Below are 23,895 nucleotides of genomic sequence, written 5' to 3' on the forward strand. Positions count from 1 at the left end.
TGAACAAAATGGCTTCACATTCAATCATTTGGAATGAAAGTAGGGAATGTGGTTGGGAACTATCTTTCTGCTGGCCATGACAGCCTAAAATTTGTAGCTCTCTTTTCTATCACGGATGTGTGGACATACTTGCAAAGCTACATTTTCCCCATGTATACACCAACACATTATCAAACTTGATCTGATAGAAAAAGAACAAAATTAGGGATGTTACGGTGGGTTTGTACCCATGGTTTTACTCAAACCCATAAGTATTGGGCTGGGTTTTTACCCTGAAATAGATAGATGGGTTTAGTATGGGTTATTAATTTTAGAGAATATATTAATTTGGGTAAATCCAATAGGGTAATTGGGTACCCACAGACTTAAAAAAAAATATACGTCGTCGTTTGTTATGTCTTCTCTCTCAAATCTGGAAAACGAAGTCTGTCTCTCTCAAATCTCAATTAAGCTGCGTCCTCTTCATCTCTCTCAGGTTATCTCTCTCTCTCTCACGTTCTCTCTATCTCTCTCACGTTTTCTCTCTCTCTCTCACGTTCTCTCTATCTCTCTTGTTTTGATTTTGATTTTGATTGTTCTCTTGTCTCAGGGAAGAAACATCATCAGGTTTTGATTCTGATTGTTCGCTTGTCTCTGCAGCAAACCCATTATCAGGTTTCCTCTCTAACTCTCTTCTCTAGCTTCTTTTGATAGTGAAAGAAAATTAGTGTTGTTGATGAAAAATTTGGATATTATTGAATGTGTTCGTCGAAATGTCCCAAAGAGAATCTCTCTTGTTTTATATAAAATTGTGAAAAATTTACATTTTTTAAGAGTTGAAAGAAGACCCTTTTAGTGCATAGATATTTAAATTATCTTTTTATTAGTATATAAAATGTATAATTTGATTATGTAGGCAAAAAGATATAAATATTTTACATAAACTCTTTACAACAAATAAAATAGTTTGGGTACCCATGGGTTAACCTATACCCTACTGGATTATTTTATGGGTTTTAATTTAACCATAACTAGATTTTGACCCGCGCTTTAAAAGCGCGGAATTTTTAAAAAAATATTATTTTAAAAAATATTATTTTAAAATGACAAAATATTTATAATTATAAAAGTATGTGGTTTAATATTTGATTATCTAATACAATTATAGTTTTGCTGATTTTTTAAGTTAAAAATATTAATAGATATTTAAAATGATATAAAAGTTGGAAATTTATTTTCATATATTTTTGAGAAATAAACACTTTATTCCCAACAGAAAGCAGTTATCACAACCCATGCAGTCGCTGTTCACACAAAGTTAGAGAAAAACAAAGGTATAGATATATCCATATCTTTATTCAGATATCTAAATGCAAGAATCCTTGCAAAGTCTCAGACGATGAATGCATGAAGTTATGGTGACATAGTAGGAGCCATAGGGTTTTGATTCTGGAGTGTAATGGTTTGTGCTAGAAAGCGTTCGACTGCGTTTGACGCAGTCATATTTATAATAACAATAGGAAAACGATTTAGGTGTTTAGGTTAATAGTATTTAAGGAATCACGTGCAGCATATTCTAAAATATAAACTTGATAGATATTCTGAATCAAAATATAGATAGTGTCGTTATTGATTCAAATATTTGCGGATCCTATTTTAATGATGAGCAAATTCGGTGAGATTATTTTGGAAACATGTATTATATATTTTTCTACTTTTCGATGCTGTTTTAAGAGAAATTGATAGAGATTATTTTCGAAGTTAATATCTATATTATACAATATATTGTGTCTCCCTATATTGTATCATACAAATTGTGTATCTTTTATTTTTTTCTCAAGTTTGAAACTCATGAATTGACCACTCTCAAAAATATCTAAAAAATATGAATTTAGATGAGAAACTTTACGTAAAAATATAGATGAAGATGGGCGTTCACTATTTCTAAAAAAATGAGATTCTTTTGTTATGAATTTGTAAACCGAAGTGTAATTCTGTTGCTTTTTGAAAAAATTATTCAAATATATAGAATGTTGGATAACACGTATAGTACACATCTGTAAGAATGATATTCGGAAATGACTATATGCATTACAATATGCAGTTTTGATGTATGATATGAAAACGTAGACACATTCTTAATGCCTTAATACGAAAGAGAAGTGTGTATGAACCTAACATTGATGTTGAGAAGTGTGTATGAAACTTTGAATTACTTATGTAGTATGAGGATCAAACTCAATAACACATTAACACACTGGTTGGTTTTGAAAAATATGTTAAGTGGAGAATACGTTTGATTTTGGTCCCACGAGCTGTATGGATGGTTCTGAAAAATATGTTAAGTGGAGAATACGTTAGATTTTTCCTTTGGAATATAGTCCTTTATTTATTTGTTTTATTAATTCATTATTGAAAAAAATGCAGTGGCATATCATTGTAATTAACTTTAAAAGGCAGGGGCAGAATCCTATTAGGGATTCTGCTTTAATAGTATAGATGTTTATGGGTTTTCGCGGGCTGGGCATAAACTAGGTCGGGTTTTTTGTGGGTTGGGCTGGGCTGGGCTGGGTTATTTCACCCATTTTAACATCCCTAAACAAAATTGAATCAAGCTTTATCAAACTTGATCTAATCCCAAATCCTTGGAGGTTTTTTGACGGAAGTCGTACTCAACAATGAGACCAAGATTGTCAACCAGTTGATGATGCTGAAGACATCCACCACACTGCCAAAGGAAGACAATCAAACCAAATGACTCTCTTTTGTTTTGTCTCTCCTCAACTCTTGGACATTCTAACCAAACATTCAAGAAAACAGGAGCAAAGTCTTACCTGGACAAAGACAAGGCCACGTTCATAAGCCAGCTGATTGATAAGCCGCTTTGTTCTTTCTCCGCATGAGTTGCAACTGAACTCCACAAGCAAACTTCTTCTTGGTAGTTTAATATCTACAGAAGCAACCTGTCCCTACCATAACAAACAACAATACCAAAGTCTCAGACAAGAGACACAAACACCATTGAGACCCAACTTCATTGAACTACCTCTGAGGAACCCTTTGGTTCTTCTTCATCAGTGAGAGACCAACAAACAGAACACGACCGGTTCCTTTGCTTGCGTGTAAATTCAATCACACGAGCAGTTCTCGAGCTGGAGAAACAATAAAAGGATGACTCTTTAGGAGATTTTCGTGAAGGAAAGAGAAGTTGAGATGAGACCCACGAAAGGAAACGTGATGGAGAAGAGAGAGAGAGAGAGTTAAGCTTAGGACCTGTGTAGAGACGATATAGGGCTTTGTTTGTACGAGAGAAGATGCGGCTTGTAGAAGCTGATTGGCTTCCGGTTAGTTATCGGAGAATAAATTGGAGCGATAACCGGAGATAAACCGGCCACCGTAGTCGCCATGTTTTCGTGTTGTCTCTATCGAAGGTAAGATAGTGGTTAGGTCTAGGACGGAGGAACGGTCGCCGTTGATTTTCTCCGTTTCAACTTTCAACGTCTCAGATCTCCCCACCTCAGCTACACATCTATATTATTAAAACTGAAGTACACTTTAGTAATGTTTGGAAACATGAATAGTACTATAACTGAAAATTGTTTGGAAACGAAGATAGCAGTACTACATTAATTGTATTTCCATATTTCACTCATATTAATTATATTGTCTTAACAATATTTCACATCATTAATTATATTACCATAATAATAATAGTGTAGATTTTATTTAGTAGTTAATCAATATTAGTTTTGTGTCAATTATAAAATCAAAAAAAGTAAAATAACTGAGTTTTGCATAAGGTTAAGCGTTTGTTTTAATTTGTTTTACTATAACATTTTTTTTTCAATCAGTGAAAAATTACGTAGCCAAAAACATAATTCAAAAACATGTTTAGTGAATAAAATCATAACTTAAATCAAAATAATAAAAATGAATTACATTCATTGTCACTTAATTTTTCACTCAATATAATTGCTTACTAAATAAAAAAACTCTTTCAGTTTCACTTAATTTAGCAAAACACATAAAAAATATCATTTATATTAGTTTATAAAATCAGTTAGGCATGAACACTAAATATCCACTTAGGTACGAGTCGTTCCTTTCGGGTATCGTTTTATTTTGTTTTAAAATTACTCACTCCTTGAATATTATAAATTTATGTGTAGGTTTTGAGTTGAATCCTTTTGAGTCTGGATGAGTTTGGTTCTGATGTATATGACCCTAAAATATCTAAATAACCAATGTATTTGAAACGGATTTGGATATTTGTACCAAAAATAACCATATTATCTGATTCGATCTGGATCTTTTGAATACAATTAGTTATATTACGACATATCTAAAATATAAAACACTAATTATGAAAAACAAATATTAATGTATAAAAATATAAGTATAGTTTTATTTTAGTAATTTCATTAATTATATTACTTTAACAATATATCACATCATTAATTATATTTACCGTAAAAGTAATAATGTAGATTTTTATTTATTAGTTAATCAATATTAACTTTGTGCAATTATAAAAAAAATAAAAATGTAAGATAACCGAGTTTTGCATATGGTTAATAGTTTGGTTTAATATGTTTTACTAAAATTTTTTTTTGTCTTAGTTCCAATTGGTGAAAAATTACATAGCAAAACACATAATTCAAAGGCATAGTTTATATGAACAAGATAATAATTTAAATCAAAATAATTATAAAGTATTACATTTATTATCACTTAATATTTCACTTCATATAACTATTTTATTAAATAAAAAATTCTTTCTATTTTTCTTATTTTTGCCAAATATATAGAAAGAGTTTTCTTTTTAATCTATTTGCAAAATCAGTTAAGTATGGACATTCGGATACTCATTGAGGTACAAGTTGTTTCTTTCGGGATTAATTTTTTTGGATTTTTAAATTAGGCGCCACTTGGATATTATAAATTTATGTATGATGCTTGAGTTGGATCCTCTCGGGTCTGAATGATTTTGATTTTGATGTGTAGAAATATAAAAATATTTAATTAACCAATGTATCTGAAAAGAGTGTATATTTGTACCAAAAATAATCTTATTACCCGATTCAATCCAAATATTTTGAATACAATTAGTTATACGACGACACATCTTAAATATATAACACTAATGATAAAATAACAAATAATTTATAAAACCGTAAAAATTAACACCCGCACGGGCGTGCGGGTCAATCTCTAGTAAGTTTTAATCTTTCTGCCCGACCAAATCAATATAACACACTGTTTTGTAATTGTTGATTGGCAAAATCATAGTTTTTATTTATTTTTTAAAACCTTAGTGTTTTTTTTTGTCAACAAAATCTTAGTTTACTTTTGTATAACCTAATTAACAAAATATTTTAATATTATAATAACATAGATATCACATATACTTTTAGGGACAATTTGCTGAATACTCATAAGGAGCACTAAAATGAAGAATATAGCCATTCTACAGTAAAAACCCATCGATGTGACAAGTTCACCTAAAATTGTCCGTAATAACCTCCGAAGCGCGTGTGCGTGCAAATGATTCCAATGCACATGCTATACTATACTATATAAAATGTAATATAGTCTTAAAAGATAACCCTTAAACCTTAAACCCAAACCCTAAACCCAACTTCTTAACTCAAACCATAAACCATAATGGAACTACCTAAACCCTAAACCAAAACTGTAAACCATAAACCCAAACCATAAACACAAATTCTTAACCCAAACCATAGACTCAAACGGAGCTACTTAAACCCTAAACCCCCTAAATCCAAATTCTAAACCCAAATTGTAAAACCAAACCATCGTCCATAACGAAGCTACCTAAACCCTAACCTTGAAGGTCTAAACCCAAACCGTAGACCCTAAACCCAAACCTTAAATCCAAAACCCCCTAAACCGAAACTCTAAACACTAAACCCAAATCGTAAACCCTTAACCTAAACCCTAAATCCAAATTGTAAAACCAAACCATCGCCCATAACGGAGCTACCTAAACCCTAACCTTGAAGGTCTAAAATATACTATATTTCATTTAGAATAGTATGGCAATTGATGATAGTTACTATATTGATGATTGGGAAAAGGAGGAAAATGGATAGGTGAGGAACAGAAGGGGAGGAGCAGGAAGGAGGAAAGATAGAAGTATGGAGGAAAGGAAGGAGGAATGGAGAGAAAGACAAAGAGAGATCGGGGGAGGGAGGGGAGGAGAGAAAGAGTAGGAGGGAGTGTAAGAGTGAAAGCGACATAAGAGGAAACTATACTATTTTGATGAATAGATTAGTATACTATAATGTAATGTTTATTCAAAGATTGTATGAAAGCTATATAAACTGTCAATACAAACATGTATGTGAATCTCCATTAACTTAGAACATTCATTCAACACAATAGCAAAATAATACCATTTATAAAGCATGAAATTTCAAAACGCAAATACACATTACCACTCAATATATAAATAAGGTGAAAGCTATATATTAGCGACAATACTGAAGGATAAGACAACAAAGCTGATGGAGTAGTGAAGGAGAAGAATCATAAGGCAAAGGAGATACACTTTACCGAAGAGGAGGAGAAGAATTGTAACATACTATACTGTAATTATAAAATAGAATAGAGTACATTGCACAACGTTACTGTTCATCTTCCCCAATTCAATCCATCGTCTGTTTTCACTATCTCCAACCCAACAAACCAGACACCTGATATATATAATCACCCACAGATACAAGACGAGATCAGCTTGAAACTTAGACTATATACCCAAATGCTATGAAATCAAATCAAACTTACCTTGATTTGTTGGGTTTGGAAACTCAATTGTGCCGCCGTAAAATTGAAAAAAACCACTGAAACCCTAACTCTCAATATCCTACTTATACCGCACGACCGAAAGCACGCACACTCTTCAAATCTCCCTTCTTCGCTGTATGCAAGAGTTTGTAAAGTAGAAACAATTTTTCAATTTGCAAGATAATAATACTCGTTGATGTTTACACGCGCAGAAAAGGTTATTTTTGGCACTTTACACAACAATATATAACATATAGTAGCCAAAGTGATGTTATGGGTATGGAGTTAATTTTTCCTTTTCTTATGTATAAAGACTCCAATTTCCCATACTTTTATGTCCTTACAGTTAGAAACATGAAATTAAAGTAATATTAGTTTTTAAAAGGTATGTTCTAATTTTCAGCACATATTTGTCTCGCCAATTTAGATTTGCATTGGCTATCTTAAATATTAACACTACAACCTTGAAGTTACAAAATAATTTAACTGGCAATTCTCAAGAAAATAAGACAAACTCTTTCGTATTTCTCCTTTTTTTTTTATGAAGAACCATGAGGAAAGAAGGGAGAAATAAGATTCTTCATAGTTACATCAATTTTCGGACAAGAATAATAATAACAGTAATTCAAAAGATTCCTGATCAGATCACAAATACATGGTTGATCAAGAAAATAACAGATCCTTCTGTTCCTTTTTCTTCTCGTGTTCTTCCAAATCTCTGACAAAGCTAATAATATTAATGATAACCTATTCCATCAGGTCAGTCTTCTTCATCAACTTCTCTGAAAGGAAGTGGTACTGTCTTCACAGCTCGGAACTTCCCTGCGTTATTTAGGTGCTCATTCTCCAATCTGCAACAATGGTTTTGTTATTTCTCCCACATAAGCATCACAGTACATTTAATCTTTAATCTGATACCAAAAAGAAAAACTTGAAAATAGAGATTAATTTTACCTGTAAAAGTTCCAATGTCCTCTCCTAATAACTTCAAGAGCAGCCAAGAATAATCCTGTAACTCTGTAATCCACATGCTCAAAACTTGAGTGCAAAACTGTTTGTAGCCATGCCAACCTCAGAACAAGATTTAGAACCTAAAAACAGAAAAATCAGAGAGGATAATTAAAAACATTTTCACTAGATTCATATGTTATTTGGGTGATAAAAGATTTTGGATTTGTACCATGGAGAAGTAGTAAATATATTTTTGGCGAAGCATGAGTTGGTTCCTAAGCCAACGGTTGTTGGAATTGCGTTGAAGTAAACCCCAATCTTTTACAAAGTCCCAATACAATTGGTAAATTGTGGCTATGCTTGACATAGCCACCACAAGGCAGAGCCAACCAATGCTCCTCTCTTTCTCATAAGCCACTTTGGTTCCAGCAGCTAACATCGCTGACACGTACTTCCCTAGGTTCACTAGGTGGCTCGTTTCGCCTTCATCAAACCACCTCCTTGCACACTGTGGCAGAGACTTTTTCAGTATTTTATAAAGGGGATACCCTAACTTGGGAGAGAAGAAAGATAAACTTGGGGAAGAAGCAATAGTTCAATTTTTACCTGCATTGCTCTCCAGTAGTATGGGAGGAAGGAAACTGCATAGGCGAGATCTCTGTAGTACTTGACTCTCATACAATATCCATAGTCCTGTGTTGCGTAGCTACCTGTCATATAGTAGCAGGCTATGTATTCAAGGTTCCTTAGCATCGGTACCTGTGAGTTAACCCATTTTCAAAGATCAGATTTTGATTCAGGGTTTATGTAAGAGATCAGGTTCTTAGCTCATGTTATTACCTGGCTGCAAAGTTGATCAGCCATGAAGAAATCGAGCATCAAGACTTTGTAAAGAGGTGAGAAGACAATGTTTCTGATGACTGATATAAGCCGGTAACGACTTGATTTGTAGAAAATGTTTATGGGACAAATAAGTATTAAGAAGAAGACCTGCAAAACCTCGAAAATATATAACCAAACATATTTAGATTACAACTTTACAAAAAAATGCAAAACACATGATGAGGAGTGATTAGTGTTTGTTAATTACCAGTAATAAAAGTCCAGGGATCACTTGAACTTGTCCAAAGGAGTAACCTTTTGCGAGAAGCGAGAGATGAGCAAACATGACACCGGTTATCACAGACATTGAAGCGGTACATATCAAGAACACATCTCTGAACTTGAGCTCATTTTCGGACTCAAGTTCGAATATGAAACTATAGTTTATCCTTGCTTTTCGCCACATAAATATGTTGCAACCATATAAGAATAAATGTAGAAACAAGAGCCCAAACATGCTGCAAACACACAAAAATATTAAATTTGCATTAACGTCTATTTGTTAATTTCTCATATATATGAAGATTACCATAATCATCAAGATTTTAATTAGATCACTCGCCTTAGTACAGGATATGCAGTTTCCATGTAGAAAGTGTTCTCAGGGTATTTTCTATACATTCCAGTCAAATGAGCCACAATGATGTAGCCAGCAAGAAGAGCAACAAAGCAACCAGTGAATAGACCTGAATAGAGATTATGATTTAAGTACAAGATTAAACCAGACCCATATAATCTCAAACAAGAAAGTTTGATTACAAAGATTCTTCAGCAGACAAGATAATGTTATGCAACAGAAAAAATTTAACAGAATGTGACGCTCTTAGTTGTCCACCCACAAAACTATAACTTACATTTGTGGAATCCTAATGTGTTTTGTGATAGGGTCCAAATACTTTTTATTTTTGGTTGGTCTGACAAATAAAAATGTCACAAAATCTACAGGTAAAATGTTAAAGATAAAAAGGTCTCACCAATGAAGAAGGTGACAGAGTGAGACTCTTTACGGTGGTGCGGTTTCAGATATTTCATTGCCTTTCTGCGATTTTCTCCTGCGAAGTGCTTGATGAACCACTCTTCAACTTCGTCTGATAGATTTATTACCTGTCATGTCCCAAGATTACAATCACTTTTAGATAAAAGTGATAAGACAAGAGTATAGGTGTCGATTTTCCGCTTGCACAGACATGAAAAACAAGAATCTAAAGTAGAGTTTCCATTTACCTTGTCTGAACTGTTGAAGTAAGAACTTTCAACCACTTTGAGATATATTGGAAGGATTTGTTTTCCAGTAACCTGAAACATCATAGTATGGTCTTGTAATTAAAAATGGAAACAAAATATGGTTGAAAAAAATGCTCTATTTTAAAGCTTACCTTATCGAATTTTTTGAGAATGTTCATGAAGGCTAACATGTTCAAGTTTCTGTAAGTTTTGAGATAATTCAACCCTTTGTAGAGTTCTGTTAAAGCACCTTTGATCATCTTCTCGGCGTGACTTAGTTTTTTCTTGCTGATTCTTAGCTTGTTTACTCCATCTGGACCACTTTTCTTCGACGATGATTGGTTTATCAAATCTTCTTTGATCATGTAACTTATAGCTGAGAATGTACGAGAAGGGTTTGTCAGTGGAATCTTTATCGTGAGATTCTTCCCCTGGCAGCTGAAAACTCGACCAGAAACCGTCCTCAACTTCGAGTTCTCGTTGTTGATTTTGATTTGTTCTTCTGATCTAGAAGACTCCAATGCTTCTGTCCCATTGTTTTCCAAATCCTCTAAGCAAGATTCTTGAAGCTCTGTTTGCTCTGATCTGCTCCTGATAGAGTCTTCCTCTGCATCAAGAAATAGAGCAAACTAAGTAAACCAATTCTTGAAATCCATGCAAACATATAACATTCAATATTTTATATGTTTGTGTGATATCTTATTATTACCACATAGGATGGTGCATGATATGGAGTCATCTTCTTTTGATTCTTGACTAGACTCTCCATTGGCTTGCTTTTGTTTAAAAGCATCTTTTAGCTCAATGAGTATCTCCATTTGCTTCTTCAAGCACTCTCCTCTCTCCAAGAACTCTTTCTCCTTGGTCTTGTAGAACTGATTCACTTTGTTAAGCTGTGTGTCCAGACACGTGAAGAACTCTTTCGCAGCATGGGTATCATCAGCAACCTTCTCCAGAAGTTCCGTCTCATACACGTCACTGTTACTTCCTGAAGAAGCAAGCTTTCTATGAACCTATTAAAAAAATCAAAATCATTAATACAAAACAATGAATAGTTGTTAGGTAAATCACAAAGGATAGAGATATTAGTTTTAGTACTTTGATGGCTCTAGAGTGTTCCCGTTCCTTGTTACCGAAAAGGGAAATGTTTCCTAAAGAAGACTTGATCGTTTTGATGAGAGAAGTTTCTGTGTGTTTGTTCTCAACTCCATTGGTTAGCAAATGGATTTTCTTGAGGTCTTTCTTGAGCTGAGAGTAATCGACAAAGGCGTCTTTCCATTCAGGCACAAGCTGCCCCTCAAACTGCTTAGTGAACTTCACCATATCTTTTCTCTCTTAAGTCTTAAATTTGAGAAGAAGAGAGTGTGTTTGTTTTGTTGAGTGTAGGGCAAGAGAGGACGATGAGGTTTGTTTTATAGTGGACAAAAGAAAAGGCAGAGAAAGAGAGGAATATATTTGACTAGGCTTGCTTGCTCCTACTGATGATGCCTCACAAAGCACATTCTCAAATATCCTTCCTAAAACCAAATCACATGTTCTAATTTTTTTATCCTATGCTTCTTCAACTTGTGCTTTTAGGGAGGTAAATCTAGTGTCACGTGGGGACCTATGTTCTCGCCGGAATATATTCACCAATACTTTTCTGGTCGCCGGAGCTTCTTGTATCACTGTCCACAACTACAAATGTTTCATCTATGACTATGAGTGAAGCTTGTAACGAACTAGATGAACGGTTAAGGGTAATTTGGGTATTGTTCATTGGATAACCTGAAATAGTAAGTAGTTTGTAATGGACCAAAAATAAGTTAGGAGCCGAGAGACACAAAAGGTGAACTCAGATAGGACCAGCTCGATTTCCACCATGTTTTTTTCGAATGGTAATGAGATTTTGAAAACATATCAATCTTAAAGAATCGTAAAAAGAAGAACACCAACAACCAATCAAATTTTGATTTTCATTGTTACATATTACAATTGCGGATGTCAAAACCATGCTATAGCAGTAAAGTAATGTAAGTTTTTGCCAATCAGAACATGGATTGATGTTCTTTATAATCCACTTCCAGAAATACAAAATTACAATGCATATGCATGTAGAAATAATGTTTACAGTGTTCTTTTTGCATATTGCAAATTCTTAAGTGGCGGCAATGTCCTAGCATTAATTTGAAATGTAATTCAAGAAACCGAAGTGTGCAAAAAAAAAAAAATGCAATCTATAGCAGGTTCATCAAATTTTATAATAAACTTCAATTTGTAATATTTTAAAAGCGTTCAACGTTCTATTGCAAACAAAAACAAAATATATATATATGCTTTAACACATAGTTTTTTTTTTTGGTAAAATGTTAAGCTTTAACACATAGTTAACTGACTATATTTTGCATAACCACAGAAACTTTCCATATTTTGTTTGATATCAAAGAATATAGTTTCGCATAGGCCTAGTTTCGCATTCTAGTAATAAACAAATATTATGCGAATTCAAATATGTTCACTGAGGAACAAAAATTTGAGTTTTAGATGCCATTTTCGTAGTATGATTTTAATATTTGTCTTGTATTTTCTTGTTGTTCATTATTTTATATATTTTAGGCAAGACATTACTACAACGCACAGGATGCCATAAAGCTTTATGCACGCGGTTTCTAAGTACGTTTTTGAGCAACCATTCGAATGGATGGCATTGAAAGTGGTCATAATGTGCACAATACATATTCTATTCTCTGTACTAGTAATTAATAAAAATGGTAAATATTTTGCGGATAAGAAATATATATTTCAAACTATTGTCTGCTAAAAAGATTTTCGGATAATGAATTATATTTCACTACTGATGCCTTGTACCTTCTGCCTGATATATTTAGAATGATCGACGTTTACTACACATATGGAGGAACTTTTGCAATGTAAAGAATTGTTTTAGACTTTTACTATCCAACATATCTCAAAAGCACAAAACAAACTGGCTGATAAACTGACATGCAGTTCTCGGAATCTGCCTAATTTCGTATAGCCTTTTGTTGTAAATATATATATATATATATATATATATATATATATATATATATATATACCCTATGTTTTCGGAATCTTGCCTTCATTGTATTTTCCTTCAATGTTTTCTAAATATATATATATAGGCGTCCTTCCAATCACAGAAAGTCCATATATCATTGAAAGATAAATCTAAATTTAACGTACAAACTAAAACTCAAAGTCACACTACAGACACCCACAAAACTTATTTACCCTAGTTATATCAAATTCCCTAAAACCTATTATACTATTACAAATCTATTATTTTATCGGTTCCTAAAAGATAAATGTCTCAAACTTTTTTAAGATTGTATATTTAAGTTTTCAATACAATTTTTATTAATTAATAATCGTGAACTGTAAACTTAAAAAAAAACTTTTAAAATATTATTGGTTTAGAAATATGAGAAATTGGTAAATACAAAAAATAATAGATTTATTATCAAAATTTATTCTGTTTTAGTAATATGTGTAAACACACATCATACATCTTTTAGGAATATGGAGTATTATTTAACAATTTTTAATTTAAATTATAGAATTCCTGAACCATAATAAAAAATTTGATTTTTCGGAAACTATTTTTCTTAATTTTTTTAAAAATCAGAATCGGCTGGTCAAACAAATAAAACCGCAATCAACATGAGAATTTGGACTTGTTATAGCATCTCTAACTCACTTCTATTTTATCTTTATAATAGCATTTAAAGACAAAATGATTCTAATTCATCTCTATTTTTTTCTAAAGTAGAGATTGTTTTTTTCTCCCTCTATTTATAAATAAAGAAATAGTATTTATATATTTTTTATTATATATATGAAAATTGATATTTTAGAAAAATATATTGGAGCAAAACTCATTTCTGTTTTTTTAGAGTTTTTTTTAATATTTTTTAATAAATTAACAAAATACATTGGAAGTGTTATTATATATTTAAAACGAGATGTTTTATTTTTTAGATCCGAAAACCTTGCATAAATTCACGATATCACCCCTATGCGGCGAATCAAATCTTCAGTTATTTACTTTTGTTTGAATGTCTGAAATTCAACAACAATAACGTGTTTTCCTCTTTCCCTTTATTTGATACCATGATTAATTTATCTGTTTGATAAATTTTGAAATTTAGTTGTACGCTATAGTTTCATTAAATTAAGTTTTATTCGAAGGTATATAGTTAAATTTGTTTCGTAGTTGACTAGTTTTAGCAATTTATTAGCTAAAATTAATATTCAATCTGAATATAATTTTATGGATTTACTGTGCTTTTTAGTTTTACAATTTAGAGTGGTTGAAACTGTTAAATTATAATGTTAGTATTAGATTTTAAAATACCTTTGTTTTAGAATAGTCCATGATTATATTAAGATATGAGTTTTTGGGTTGGACTAAATACTTGACAGTTGACACTCGTCTCTTACCCGTTATTTGCTAAAGCCAACAATATACAGTCGAGACAAGTAGCAAGTCTTTTAAATTGAAACTTGCAAGTAAGTCAAATACGAACTCTTACAAAAAAATTAACTACACGATTTATTTGGACGTGTTCTTGTGTTTGTTAAACTAAAAAAGTTCATTTATATCTTATCGTTTGAAATTTATATCTTATTGTTTGAAACATTGTCATATACGAGGCAAGTCAAGTGGCGAAAAAAGGAGAAAATTCAAATATCCAGCTTGTGTCCATATCTAATGAATTTGTTTAACATGATACAAGTTGTGTTTTCGAAATAGTATTTTTATATATCTTTTAATTCTACATATTTTTCTTTTTTTTTTCTTTTTTCCCAACTTTCATTTTTTCTTAGAGTGTTTCAGTGCATCGTCTTTGTTTCTTCCGGCAGCCACTGTCCTCTCGTTATCATCAGAGGATGTGGTCTCTCTTCATCTCAGATCTCTGTCTCTTCGTCTCGTGGTATATGGGTTTTCTACAAATTATTTACGGTATTCTCCTCGTCAGATTTGACAGCCTTATCGGTGGATTGGCGGTACTAGAGGACAACATCTCTCTCTTTAGATTCGCCTTCTACTTTAATCGGTATCTCAGTTGTCTTCCGAGCATGTGGTGGTCCTCTCTGAGTGTGATGGCACGAAAGGCAACAAAGAGTCTCTTCTAGGACTGTCTCTGCTTCCGGTGTGGTTTGGCTGGGGGTAAGGTGAGTTTTTCGTTGGGCATGTGATCAGTAGTTTCTTGTTGGATCTCTGATTTCACTTCTCTGCACTGGGTCCCTTTGGTGGTGGCGCATGGAGGCTGTGGAGGTTTAGTCGCTGACGCTGCTTGTTGTTGTCTACGGTGACACAATTTTCGATAAGGTTTGCTTCTGCTGTGTTTGTGTGTTCGGCCATGGTGTTTGTCGTTTGTGTCTTTTTCCTCCAGGTTCAATGACTGTGCTGGCGGTCTGGATCTCCTCCCAATAAAAGCTCCATCAATCTTAGTGTATCAGTGAAGTTATGGTTTATGTTGTGTAGTTTGTGTGCGTTAGTTAGACATCAGCCTTATATGTAGCTTGGTATTTGGTTTCTCTAGAGGATTTTTTTTTGCTTCTGGTCTTCTCTACATGGATCTTTCGGTTAAATGGGTGTATAGGGTCACATTTGATAGAGTTTGAGGTTGTAACCTTGAGCTTCTTCTCCCAAATGACGGCATCCTTGATTATAGATTTTTCCTCACACTGCTGGTTTCTTCTATTCCCGGTTACTTTGTGGGTCTGTGCTTGGATTCTTAACCAGTATGAAGCAGTTAGAATTCTTGAAAGCTGTGGGCACCATGCTTATGGAGTTTGAGGGTGCCTTATCTTTCGGCTTATTTGTTGCAAAAGGCTCGACTATTATGTTGTATCATGTGTTTTAGGTCCTTCATCGTTTCGTTAGCAACCTAATTTTTGATCGGGGTAATATCTTCCAGTTATATTTTCTTGTTCTTGTGCATTGCAAGTTTGATGTTTATATTTCTTCACCATCTCTGCTAGTTATTGTAATTATTAGGGTGGACAAGAATCAAATATCCAAGTTTATGGAGGTATTTGTGATCCAATCCATTTCATTTGAATAATCAATTGTTTGATCTGATTCGCTGCGTAGCTACCTGAATATTCGGTGTTCCGATATCCGGTTTTTAACTAGATATTTGATTCGATCTGTATAAATAAAATAAAAAATCAAAAGATAATATAAAATAATAATATTTTATTACAGAAAAAAAGTTATTTACTTTTTAAACTCTAGTAACTAAATAATTAATTTAATAAGTAAAAATACTGTAAAACTAACATAAAATATAATGATTATAGCATATATAATTATGTAAATATATGCATCTATGCATCTAACGAATCATACTGGATATTTGTTCATAAAATATTAGTATTTATGATTTGATCATTTTTATTAATATTGCATAGTAGTATTTTCTTTGCTTTGTAGAGTTACGAAAATCTGAATTTTCGGTTCAAATGAAAATGGATAATGAATCAAACAAAAATTTATAGATATTTAGCCACCTTTAGTAATATTTTCAAAATAAAAATTGGATACAAAACTTAACATTTTACTTCCACAAAACATACAAGTTTTTTATATAGTTTGGGGTGGTCTGGATTTTTTAACACATCACTGACCTTAAAAGGGTAAATATTTTTTTTTTGTCAACTTAAAAGGGTAAATATAGCTGTCGATTATCCCACACTTACTGGATTTTCTGTTAGATTAAAAAGACAATACCATTTTAACTTGTTTATATTTAACGTTTGAGAAATTTTGATTTCTCGACTTTGGATTTACAAGCAAATTCTCCTCTAAAGGAAATCACTAAACTACTATTTATCAATTATTTTATTTATAATTTTAATAAATTAGATTAATGGGCTAATCCAGTGATCCCATAGCCTTCTGGTGACCAGCTAGTCCAATTTTATAAACACTGTCTACAAAAGTCGGTCCTTTTTTCCCGAACATGACGGGCTGGGAAATGAATCGATAGCTAAAAGTAAGATAAAAATAAACATTTCCTTGAGAAAATAAGGAACAAAATAATTTAACACCAAAAGAAATAATCTGTAGGCTAATAAAGCAAATGATAAATGATTTAATATGATAATTAAATTTTAAGACCAAAGAGACAGGAGGATAATGATGGTCTGAATCAGAAGGCATTTATTTGTGTCTCACATATTTTATTTAACACCCACTTTCTATTATGTTTTCACAAAATATACTAGAACTGCTAGATTCAATAGTTTGATGTAAATTCTCCTCTTTGCAATATTTTTTTACGGACTATTGTAAATTGTTTCTTTCAATCCTCTACATTAAGTTTATATATAATTAACCACGTCTATACTATTAAAATAGAAGTACAAAAACAAATTACCCCTTAGTTTTTTCAAATTATTTACAAACATATGCCAATAAAGTAATAAATTTATTTACATTTTAGTATTCTTTTCTTTTATAGTTTAATTAATACATTTTTCTAAAATATAATACAACAAATTATATATTACTTATTTAAAAAGGCTTCTTATAATTTAGTTAAACAATAAATTATATTTAATCAATGCACAAACACACATGTTATATTTTGAAAATATAGGTATAGCGGTTGACGGATCAAAAAATAAAATTATTTATTATAAATAATAAAATGATTTTGTTTAAAAATATATTAAACAGTTATTTAATACATATAAATTTTAAAAGTATATATTACTATTTATATAAGATAAATGTTTTTAAATAGGAAACTGAAAAGATAAAAACGACTATCTCCGCGGATGCACAAATCAACTTTAGTTTTTCATTAAAACTATCCTTATCAATAAAAATTATATTTGAATAATTACTCACTTTTATATGTTATCTTCAATAAATCATTTGTAATAGTAATAGATTATTTATTTTCAATTGCTTCATGCTACAAAGTTATTTTCTCCAAAATATTGGAGTAAATGATCCGTTTTGTCTTAACATTGAACAATCTAGTGCCGTAGACCCCATCTTTTTTCCGAGGAAGACAGAAACATATATGTAACTATATAAATTAAAAGAGTAGTTAGATATGCACATTAGGCCTAATGTACATATTAAGTGATCCGTGCATCTAGTAATTAAAATAATAAAAAATATTAAAAGAGAATTAGAGAACAAGAGATAGCAACAAGGTCCAGATTCTAATATTGAAAAAGGGGTTGGGTTGGAGAGAAAAGAGAGAGAGAAAAGCAGATCTGGTTTTGGGTCCGGCGTACGGCCGGCGCGTGAGCGTCCGTGCCGTCGCCGGAGCCCATTTTCTTTTGGTTAGAAACGTTCCCCGACTTCTTCTTTACCTCCTCTCTCTGTTTGTTTTGTCGGAGCTCTGTCTAGTTCCCATCCGGAGTTGTCAACTCGGGGAGTGAACAGACACACGCGGTGGCGCGGTGGCTTGAGTAACGACGCGACAGGGTGAGGTGGGGTGATGTCGGTTTGTCAGATTAGGGTTTCCCGGGAGGTGGAGGCTTTCATAGATCCATCGCCGCCGGTCTAGTTTCCGGGAGGCGGAGGCTTCGTTAGCTCCACTTTCGCCGGCTTCAGTTTCCGGGGGGTGAAGGCGGTCTTTGCCTTGCACCGCCGACGTTTAGTCCCCTAGGTTTGTTAGGGTTTGTTTTTATCTTTGGTTTTTGCGGTTTCGGTTTGGTCTAGTCGGAGGAGTTCTCGTCGGAAGACGATCGAAGCTATCCGATGTTGAAGGGTTGGTTGTGTCGGCGAAGCTTTCTTCCCAGTTCCAGTGACGAAAGGAGGCGGATGAGATCTCGGGTTACCGATTGACTCTCTCTACTATTGAGAACTCTCGGTTGGAAGCGTTTGCGGCGAAGAGGTTGGGAAGCCAGTGAGTGACGGTGTTTTCCGGTGGATCGTTGGGTTGATCACCGGTGATGGCTGGAAGCGGGGGGACGCTGTGAGCGAACGGAGGCGCCGTTTTTAGTTTTTCTCTAGGATTTCGTTTGGTGGGCCTTAGACCTTTTTTGTAATACTGGGTTTGGCCCATAAAGTAATAAAATTAACTATTGACGGAAAAAAAAACAAGAGATAGCAAAACATACATTTCTCTCTTTCTCTTATTTCCTCCCCATTCTCTTTTTATTCAGCAAACTTCATTGATTCCAATTGATAAACATTGCTTAACCACAGAGTCATAGAATAATTTAGGTACATGACAAAAATAATGAAATTGGAGAAAATTTAATATTTTGGAATTGTGGAATAATAGACTGTTTAAATAATTTATATATATATGATATTTACTTTATTATAATAAAAATAATTATTAATAATTAAACTAATTATTACAAAATATCAAATAACTAAAATTTATTAATAATAATGTACTTCTTATTTTAAATATTTAGTTTATTTTTCAATATGTTTTAAATAATAGATTGTCAACTTAGATTATTATAAAGCAAATTATAGTATAATTTTATTTACAATATAAATATTTATCACTATAAATTATTGCTGTTTATTTAAAATTTTAGAATGATATTATCATATAATTTAATAATATTAAAATGTTAATTTTGTAGATAATCTACTAAAACTCACTTTTATATATAAGAAAATCTTTTTGTATTTTTTTCAGCAAAAATATAAATTTACGTTTTACTTTTTTTTCATTTCACAATTTTTATTGATTGGCAAAATATTTGTGGAATAACGTTTACAATGTCACTAAACCATTCACCAAAATTACCAATCAAGGCCATTGTCTTCTTCGCTTGCTGGTTCTGGTAGCTGCTTAGTACCAGAGTGAGTCTGATTTCTCTCCTTATTTACTGTTTATTTTCTTTATACATCGGTGATTTCTACTATTCGTTAAAAGATGAAATCGTTTGACTTCTTAGATCTAATGTATTCTGGCATCTAAAAACATCATCATTACTCTGTTAGAGCAGTATTATTAATAATTTCACAAGTAGTTTTTCTTCTTTTTTTTTTTTGGAAACTCACAAGTAGTTTTTCAACACTAGAAAAAGTAGAAAAAATAGAGAAAAAGGATAATTTCTCCTTTGAAACTAGAAGAAAACAATGTTCTGGTCTTAGTTTACTTGTAAATGCGCTTCTCTCGATCTTCGAATAATTTCTATCTGCCTCTGACGCATTTTACAAGTAAATTTCAGATCAGAACATTGTATTTTTGGATGAGATGTTAACCACTCGTGCAATAGGAAAACATGAGCGATATTATATAATTTATTATAACCATCAAAATAAAAAACATGTATATAGAAAAAACATGTATATAGAGATATATAAATGTAACTATTTTTATAAAAATTTAAATATATTTTAATATATATCATATATGTTAAAACTATTTGGAATTGCTGACGAATGATTACATCAAAAGTCAATGCTATAATAATTTAAATTAGCGAGCTCATAAGCACATTTAGGCTTCGAATGTTACGAATCCACACCGCAGTTAACAATAACAAAAATCTCTACATATACTATAGAATATATACTTACTTAGCTAGCCACCTCTCAGGAAAGTACGTGTATGTCCAAGACTTTTTTGTTTTCTATAACTTTTGCCAACGTGCAATTCTACGTTATATATTAAATAGTAATACACACTACAAGAATTTACTTACACAGCTCAAAAAGAGCAACAACGATGGATAAATTAATTAGTATATGTCTTAGCATATGCTTTCAATTTAGGCAGCGATAGACTATAATGAAGTCTTCCGTTGCCTGTATCTGGATTCGGATTCTTACAAACCGTTTGTTACGAATCAACTATCTTTGAATCATTTTTGAGAAGAGAATATCCTCTGCCAACCCGCTAGAGAAAAAGGTTGGTTTGGAGGTATTTTGTGATTGGGATGTCTTTCTACTTGAACCAATTCCATGGGTTTTGTTTTCAAAAAAAAATTCCATGTGTTTGGACAATTTCCAAGATACTATTCATTATTAATGCATGTATTGTATATAAAGTCTTTATATGTTCCCCTGTCAATTTTGTTTAGTAAATACATAGTATATGTATATATGCATACATTATTAGTATTTCAAATACAACTATGTATCAGTAAATACAGAATTGTAGTTGCATGGTAAAGAAATCTTACAATATTAGTCAATATATTAGTATTGACAATATATCATTATAAAATGAGAAGGTTGTATATTTCTTTAGTAAATATACATGATAGTTGCATGTTTATTATAGTCTTAGCTTGAAAAGGTTATCAAACTAATATTGCAAAATTGTGGATAAAAAAAAAGCCGTGGATCAATAACAATGAAGCTTGATATTATTTTCTTGATGGAAGTATGGAACATCCCTCCAAAATTTTGCAAAAAATAAGTATGAAACATCCCTCCTAATAACTTAGAATTTGCCTCTCTCAAAAAAAAAAGAACTTATAATTTTCTATTGATGATTGTATAATATTTTAACGTGGAATCTTAATTAGTTTTACGTCTGTTTCAAATGACTCAGAAAAGGAGGTATATCCACATGAATGATTTCATTTAGGCTTTTAACAAAGCAACACTTGGCTCGACTAAAATTGATCCAAAAATCGCTGTGGTACTTTTTATTTTTAATGTTATTTTTTTTTAAATATGCACAGCATGTACACATATCTTATCGAATTATTCAAAATAGATATAAAGAACAGAGAGTATTTATAATGTAATCAGAAAATATGTTAAGATTTTGAATAAGTGCCTAGTAAAAATTATGTATTAATACTTTTGAACTATGAGTTTTCTGCGCCATGCCCAAAAACAATAATTTTATGTAATTTTTTTTATTTTTAAAAAAAATTTAAATTTGAACATAATTATTTTTATATTTTAACTTTAATAATTTAAATTTTGTGTAGTCTTATTTCTTTTGATTTGGTTTAACTACTTCAATTTGATTTTATTTAAATTTTAATAAAGTTAAAATTTTATTTTATAAAATAATTTTTTTGTTATATTATATTATATTTAATTATTATTTATTCTAAATATATCTCTTACCACTTAGTTTAAAAATATATATATAATCTAATAAATTTTTGTTATTTTTAATTAAAATATGTTAAACTGAAAAAATTCAATTTGTTAATTACTTTAATGAACCGAATTTTGCTTTAATTTTGTATTTGTTGATGCACATTTACAATTAATTTTGATAAAATGTATATTTATAAAATATGATATATAAGTTCATGTAAAAAATTATATCCTTAACTATATTTACGATTATTTTTTATTAATGTAATATATATTAATTTAATAGTGATATATGAGTAATTTGCTTAATATATACTAGTCTTGTCAAAATAAATAATTATATAGAAAATTAGAATTAATGATGATACAGAAGTTAATAGTTAATTATTACCATATTAAAAAATCTTACCAAATATATATAAAAGTTTATAAAGAAAATTTTATATGTCATAATTAGATTAATGCCATGTCACATTTTTCAAAACCATGTCACTTTTTTCTAAAAGTGATTGTAATGATGAGAAATGTACAAATTATTTGGTAAATAATGTTTAGGGGATTTTTATTGACAATCACTTTGGACCAAAATACTATTTATAATAAAAAATTCCATAAATATTATAATTATTGCAATTTTATCCTAACCTCGACATGCTTTTCGAACGTGTATTACTTTGTTTTTTTATTGGTCAATAGAATCTTATTAGTTAACAAATTAGTACTATGAAAAAACCTGTTTCGTTTTTTCAAAAAGGAAAAAAAAAACTGTTTCGTCAATTTAGGAGGAAAGTAAATAGGATCATGTGTCTTTTGTTGAATGTTCTTGATTAGAACGACATGTGAATCAATCACTGTAACAGGACAAAAGAATCAGTTAATCATCATTAAAAATATATATACATCCTTTGTATATTATAACGAACGAAAGTATCACGAATATGAATATATACTTTTTTGAGTTTTGGCATTGTATCTTGTTTAATTTATTTAATTTAGAAATACTAGGAGAAGGTTTTATCAAAAAAAAAAAAAACTAGGAGAAGGTTATGCCTTATCTTTTTAGTATAATGCCGAGGATAATTCTGCTGTAAATCTTTTTGCATATTAATTTCATTCTTATATTTGTGACATCAAAAATTATGTTATCCACATACTGTGAATGCATTCGCCCCCAATCACATACATCAATATTTTTAAAAAAAATCTAATCCGTTCTTTAAAAACGTTGATCTTTTTAACAAAATCTAATTTAATAAGACATCAAAATGTTTTGGTGTATACTTTATTTTGCTTAATGTTTTGGTGTATATGATAATACTATATAATTCTATTATTTGTAATTATAGTAAATATAAAGTTACACACCGTTTAATTTTATTTGCAATCCATATTACAAATTCTCATCACAAATTATTAATAAATCTATTTATTTTATTTGAATAATTATGTGATATATGAATATGATTGAATAATGTGTATATGATAATATTATGTAGTTTTACTATTCTGTATTTATAGTAATATAAATTGCATACTATTTTATTTTATTTTAAATTTTATATTACACATTCTCTTCACAAATTATTAATAAATCTATGAATTTATTTGAATAATTATGTCACAAATTTGTTCAAAATGAAGGATGATAAAATTATTCGGTAAATATGTGAAAAATGTAATACTCCTTCGGTTTCAAAATGTCATTTTAGCTATATATTTTGTTTCAAAATAAGTGGTATTCTATATTTCCAATGCAAGTTTTCACATTAAATCATTTTTACTTTTTTAAATAACCAATAGATATTTAGTTAAACTATTTGTTTTTTAAATAGTTGTATAATAAATAAGAATAGATTAGTATATTTTGTTAGTTTTTTTAATATGCATGAAATGTGTCTAAATGGCACTTATTATAAAACAGAGAAAGGATATGTTTTCATGGCCAGTGACGCCAGCCATTATTTGATGCTAAATCATTTAATAAATTTTGGTCTCGTGAAATCATAGTTTTTAACCTGCAGTGA

The 23,895-nt window shown here is 31.0% G+C and overlaps 2 protein-coding genes and 1 long non-coding RNA gene across 5 annotated transcripts in view; 1 reads left to right on the forward strand and 2 right to left on the reverse strand.

The window, feature by feature from the left end:
* On the reverse strand, positions 1 to 3,494 carry LOC103852518. Of its 2 annotated transcripts, none has more exons than XM_009129415.3 (5): positions 3,253 to 3,493; positions 3,026 to 3,131; positions 2,814 to 2,948; positions 2,584 to 2,707; positions 1 to 200 (listed from the first exon to the last, which is right to left on the reverse strand). In XM_009129415.3, exons 1-4 carry the CDS (start codon positions 3,384 to 3,386, stop codon positions 2,600 to 2,602), a joined length of 483 nt encoding a protein of 160 aa, XP_009127663.1. In that variant the 5' UTR covers positions 3,387 to 3,493; the 3' UTR covers positions 1 to 200; positions 2,584 to 2,599. The 2 variants fall into 2 exon arrangements, with proteins under 2 accessions (XP_009127663.1, XP_033139621.1); XM_033283730.1 differs by having other exon boundaries at positions 41 to 203; positions 2,587 to 2,707; positions 3,253 to 3,494.
* On the forward strand, positions 211 to 9,650 carry LOC117131658. Of its 2 annotated transcripts, none has more exons than XR_004454748.1 (3): positions 211 to 475; positions 590 to 654; positions 9,565 to 9,650. It is a non-coding gene; the product is annotated as an uncharacterized LOC117131658 (long non-coding RNA). The 2 variants fall into 2 exon arrangements; XR_004454749.1 differs by lacking the exon at positions 9,565 to 9,650 and adding an exon at positions 7,546 to 7,625.
* Positions 6,445 to 23,895, reverse strand: part of LOC103852519 (phosphate transporter PHO1 homolog 1) — a 21,887-nt gene continuing 4,436 nt past the window's right edge. Inside the window, exons 2-14 of the mRNA XM_009129417.3 lie at positions 13,260 to 23,886; positions 10,942 to 13,121; positions 10,553 to 10,856; positions 9,996 to 10,450; positions 9,844 to 9,915; positions 9,594 to 9,723; positions 9,182 to 9,305; positions 8,828 to 9,077; positions 8,578 to 8,727; positions 8,344 to 8,496; positions 7,967 to 8,245; positions 7,741 to 7,877; positions 6,445 to 7,637 (exon numbers count right to left, since the gene is read on the reverse strand). Coding sequence (XP_009127665.1) covers positions 7,547 to 7,637; positions 7,741 to 7,877; positions 7,967 to 8,245; positions 8,344 to 8,496; positions 8,578 to 8,727; positions 8,828 to 9,077; positions 9,182 to 9,305; positions 9,594 to 9,723; positions 9,844 to 9,915; positions 9,996 to 10,450; positions 10,553 to 10,856; positions 10,942 to 11,166 — 2,370 coding nt within the window. The 5' untranslated portion in view covers positions 11,167 to 13,121; positions 13,260 to 23,886 and the 3' untranslated portion in view covers positions 6,445 to 7,546. The remainder of the gene's footprint in view (positions 7,638 to 7,740; positions 7,878 to 7,966; positions 8,246 to 8,343; positions 8,497 to 8,577; positions 8,728 to 8,827; positions 9,078 to 9,181; positions 9,306 to 9,593; positions 9,724 to 9,843; positions 9,916 to 9,995; positions 10,451 to 10,552; positions 10,857 to 10,941; positions 13,122 to 13,259; positions 23,887 to 23,895) is intronic.

The sequence above is a fragment of the Brassica rapa genome, chromosome A02 (assembly GCF_000309985.2).
Source record: "Brassica rapa cultivar Chiifu-401-42 chromosome A02, CAAS_Brap_v3.01, whole genome shotgun sequence".
Taxonomy (NCBI): Eukaryota; Viridiplantae; Streptophyta; class Magnoliopsida; order Brassicales; family Brassicaceae; genus Brassica; species Brassica rapa.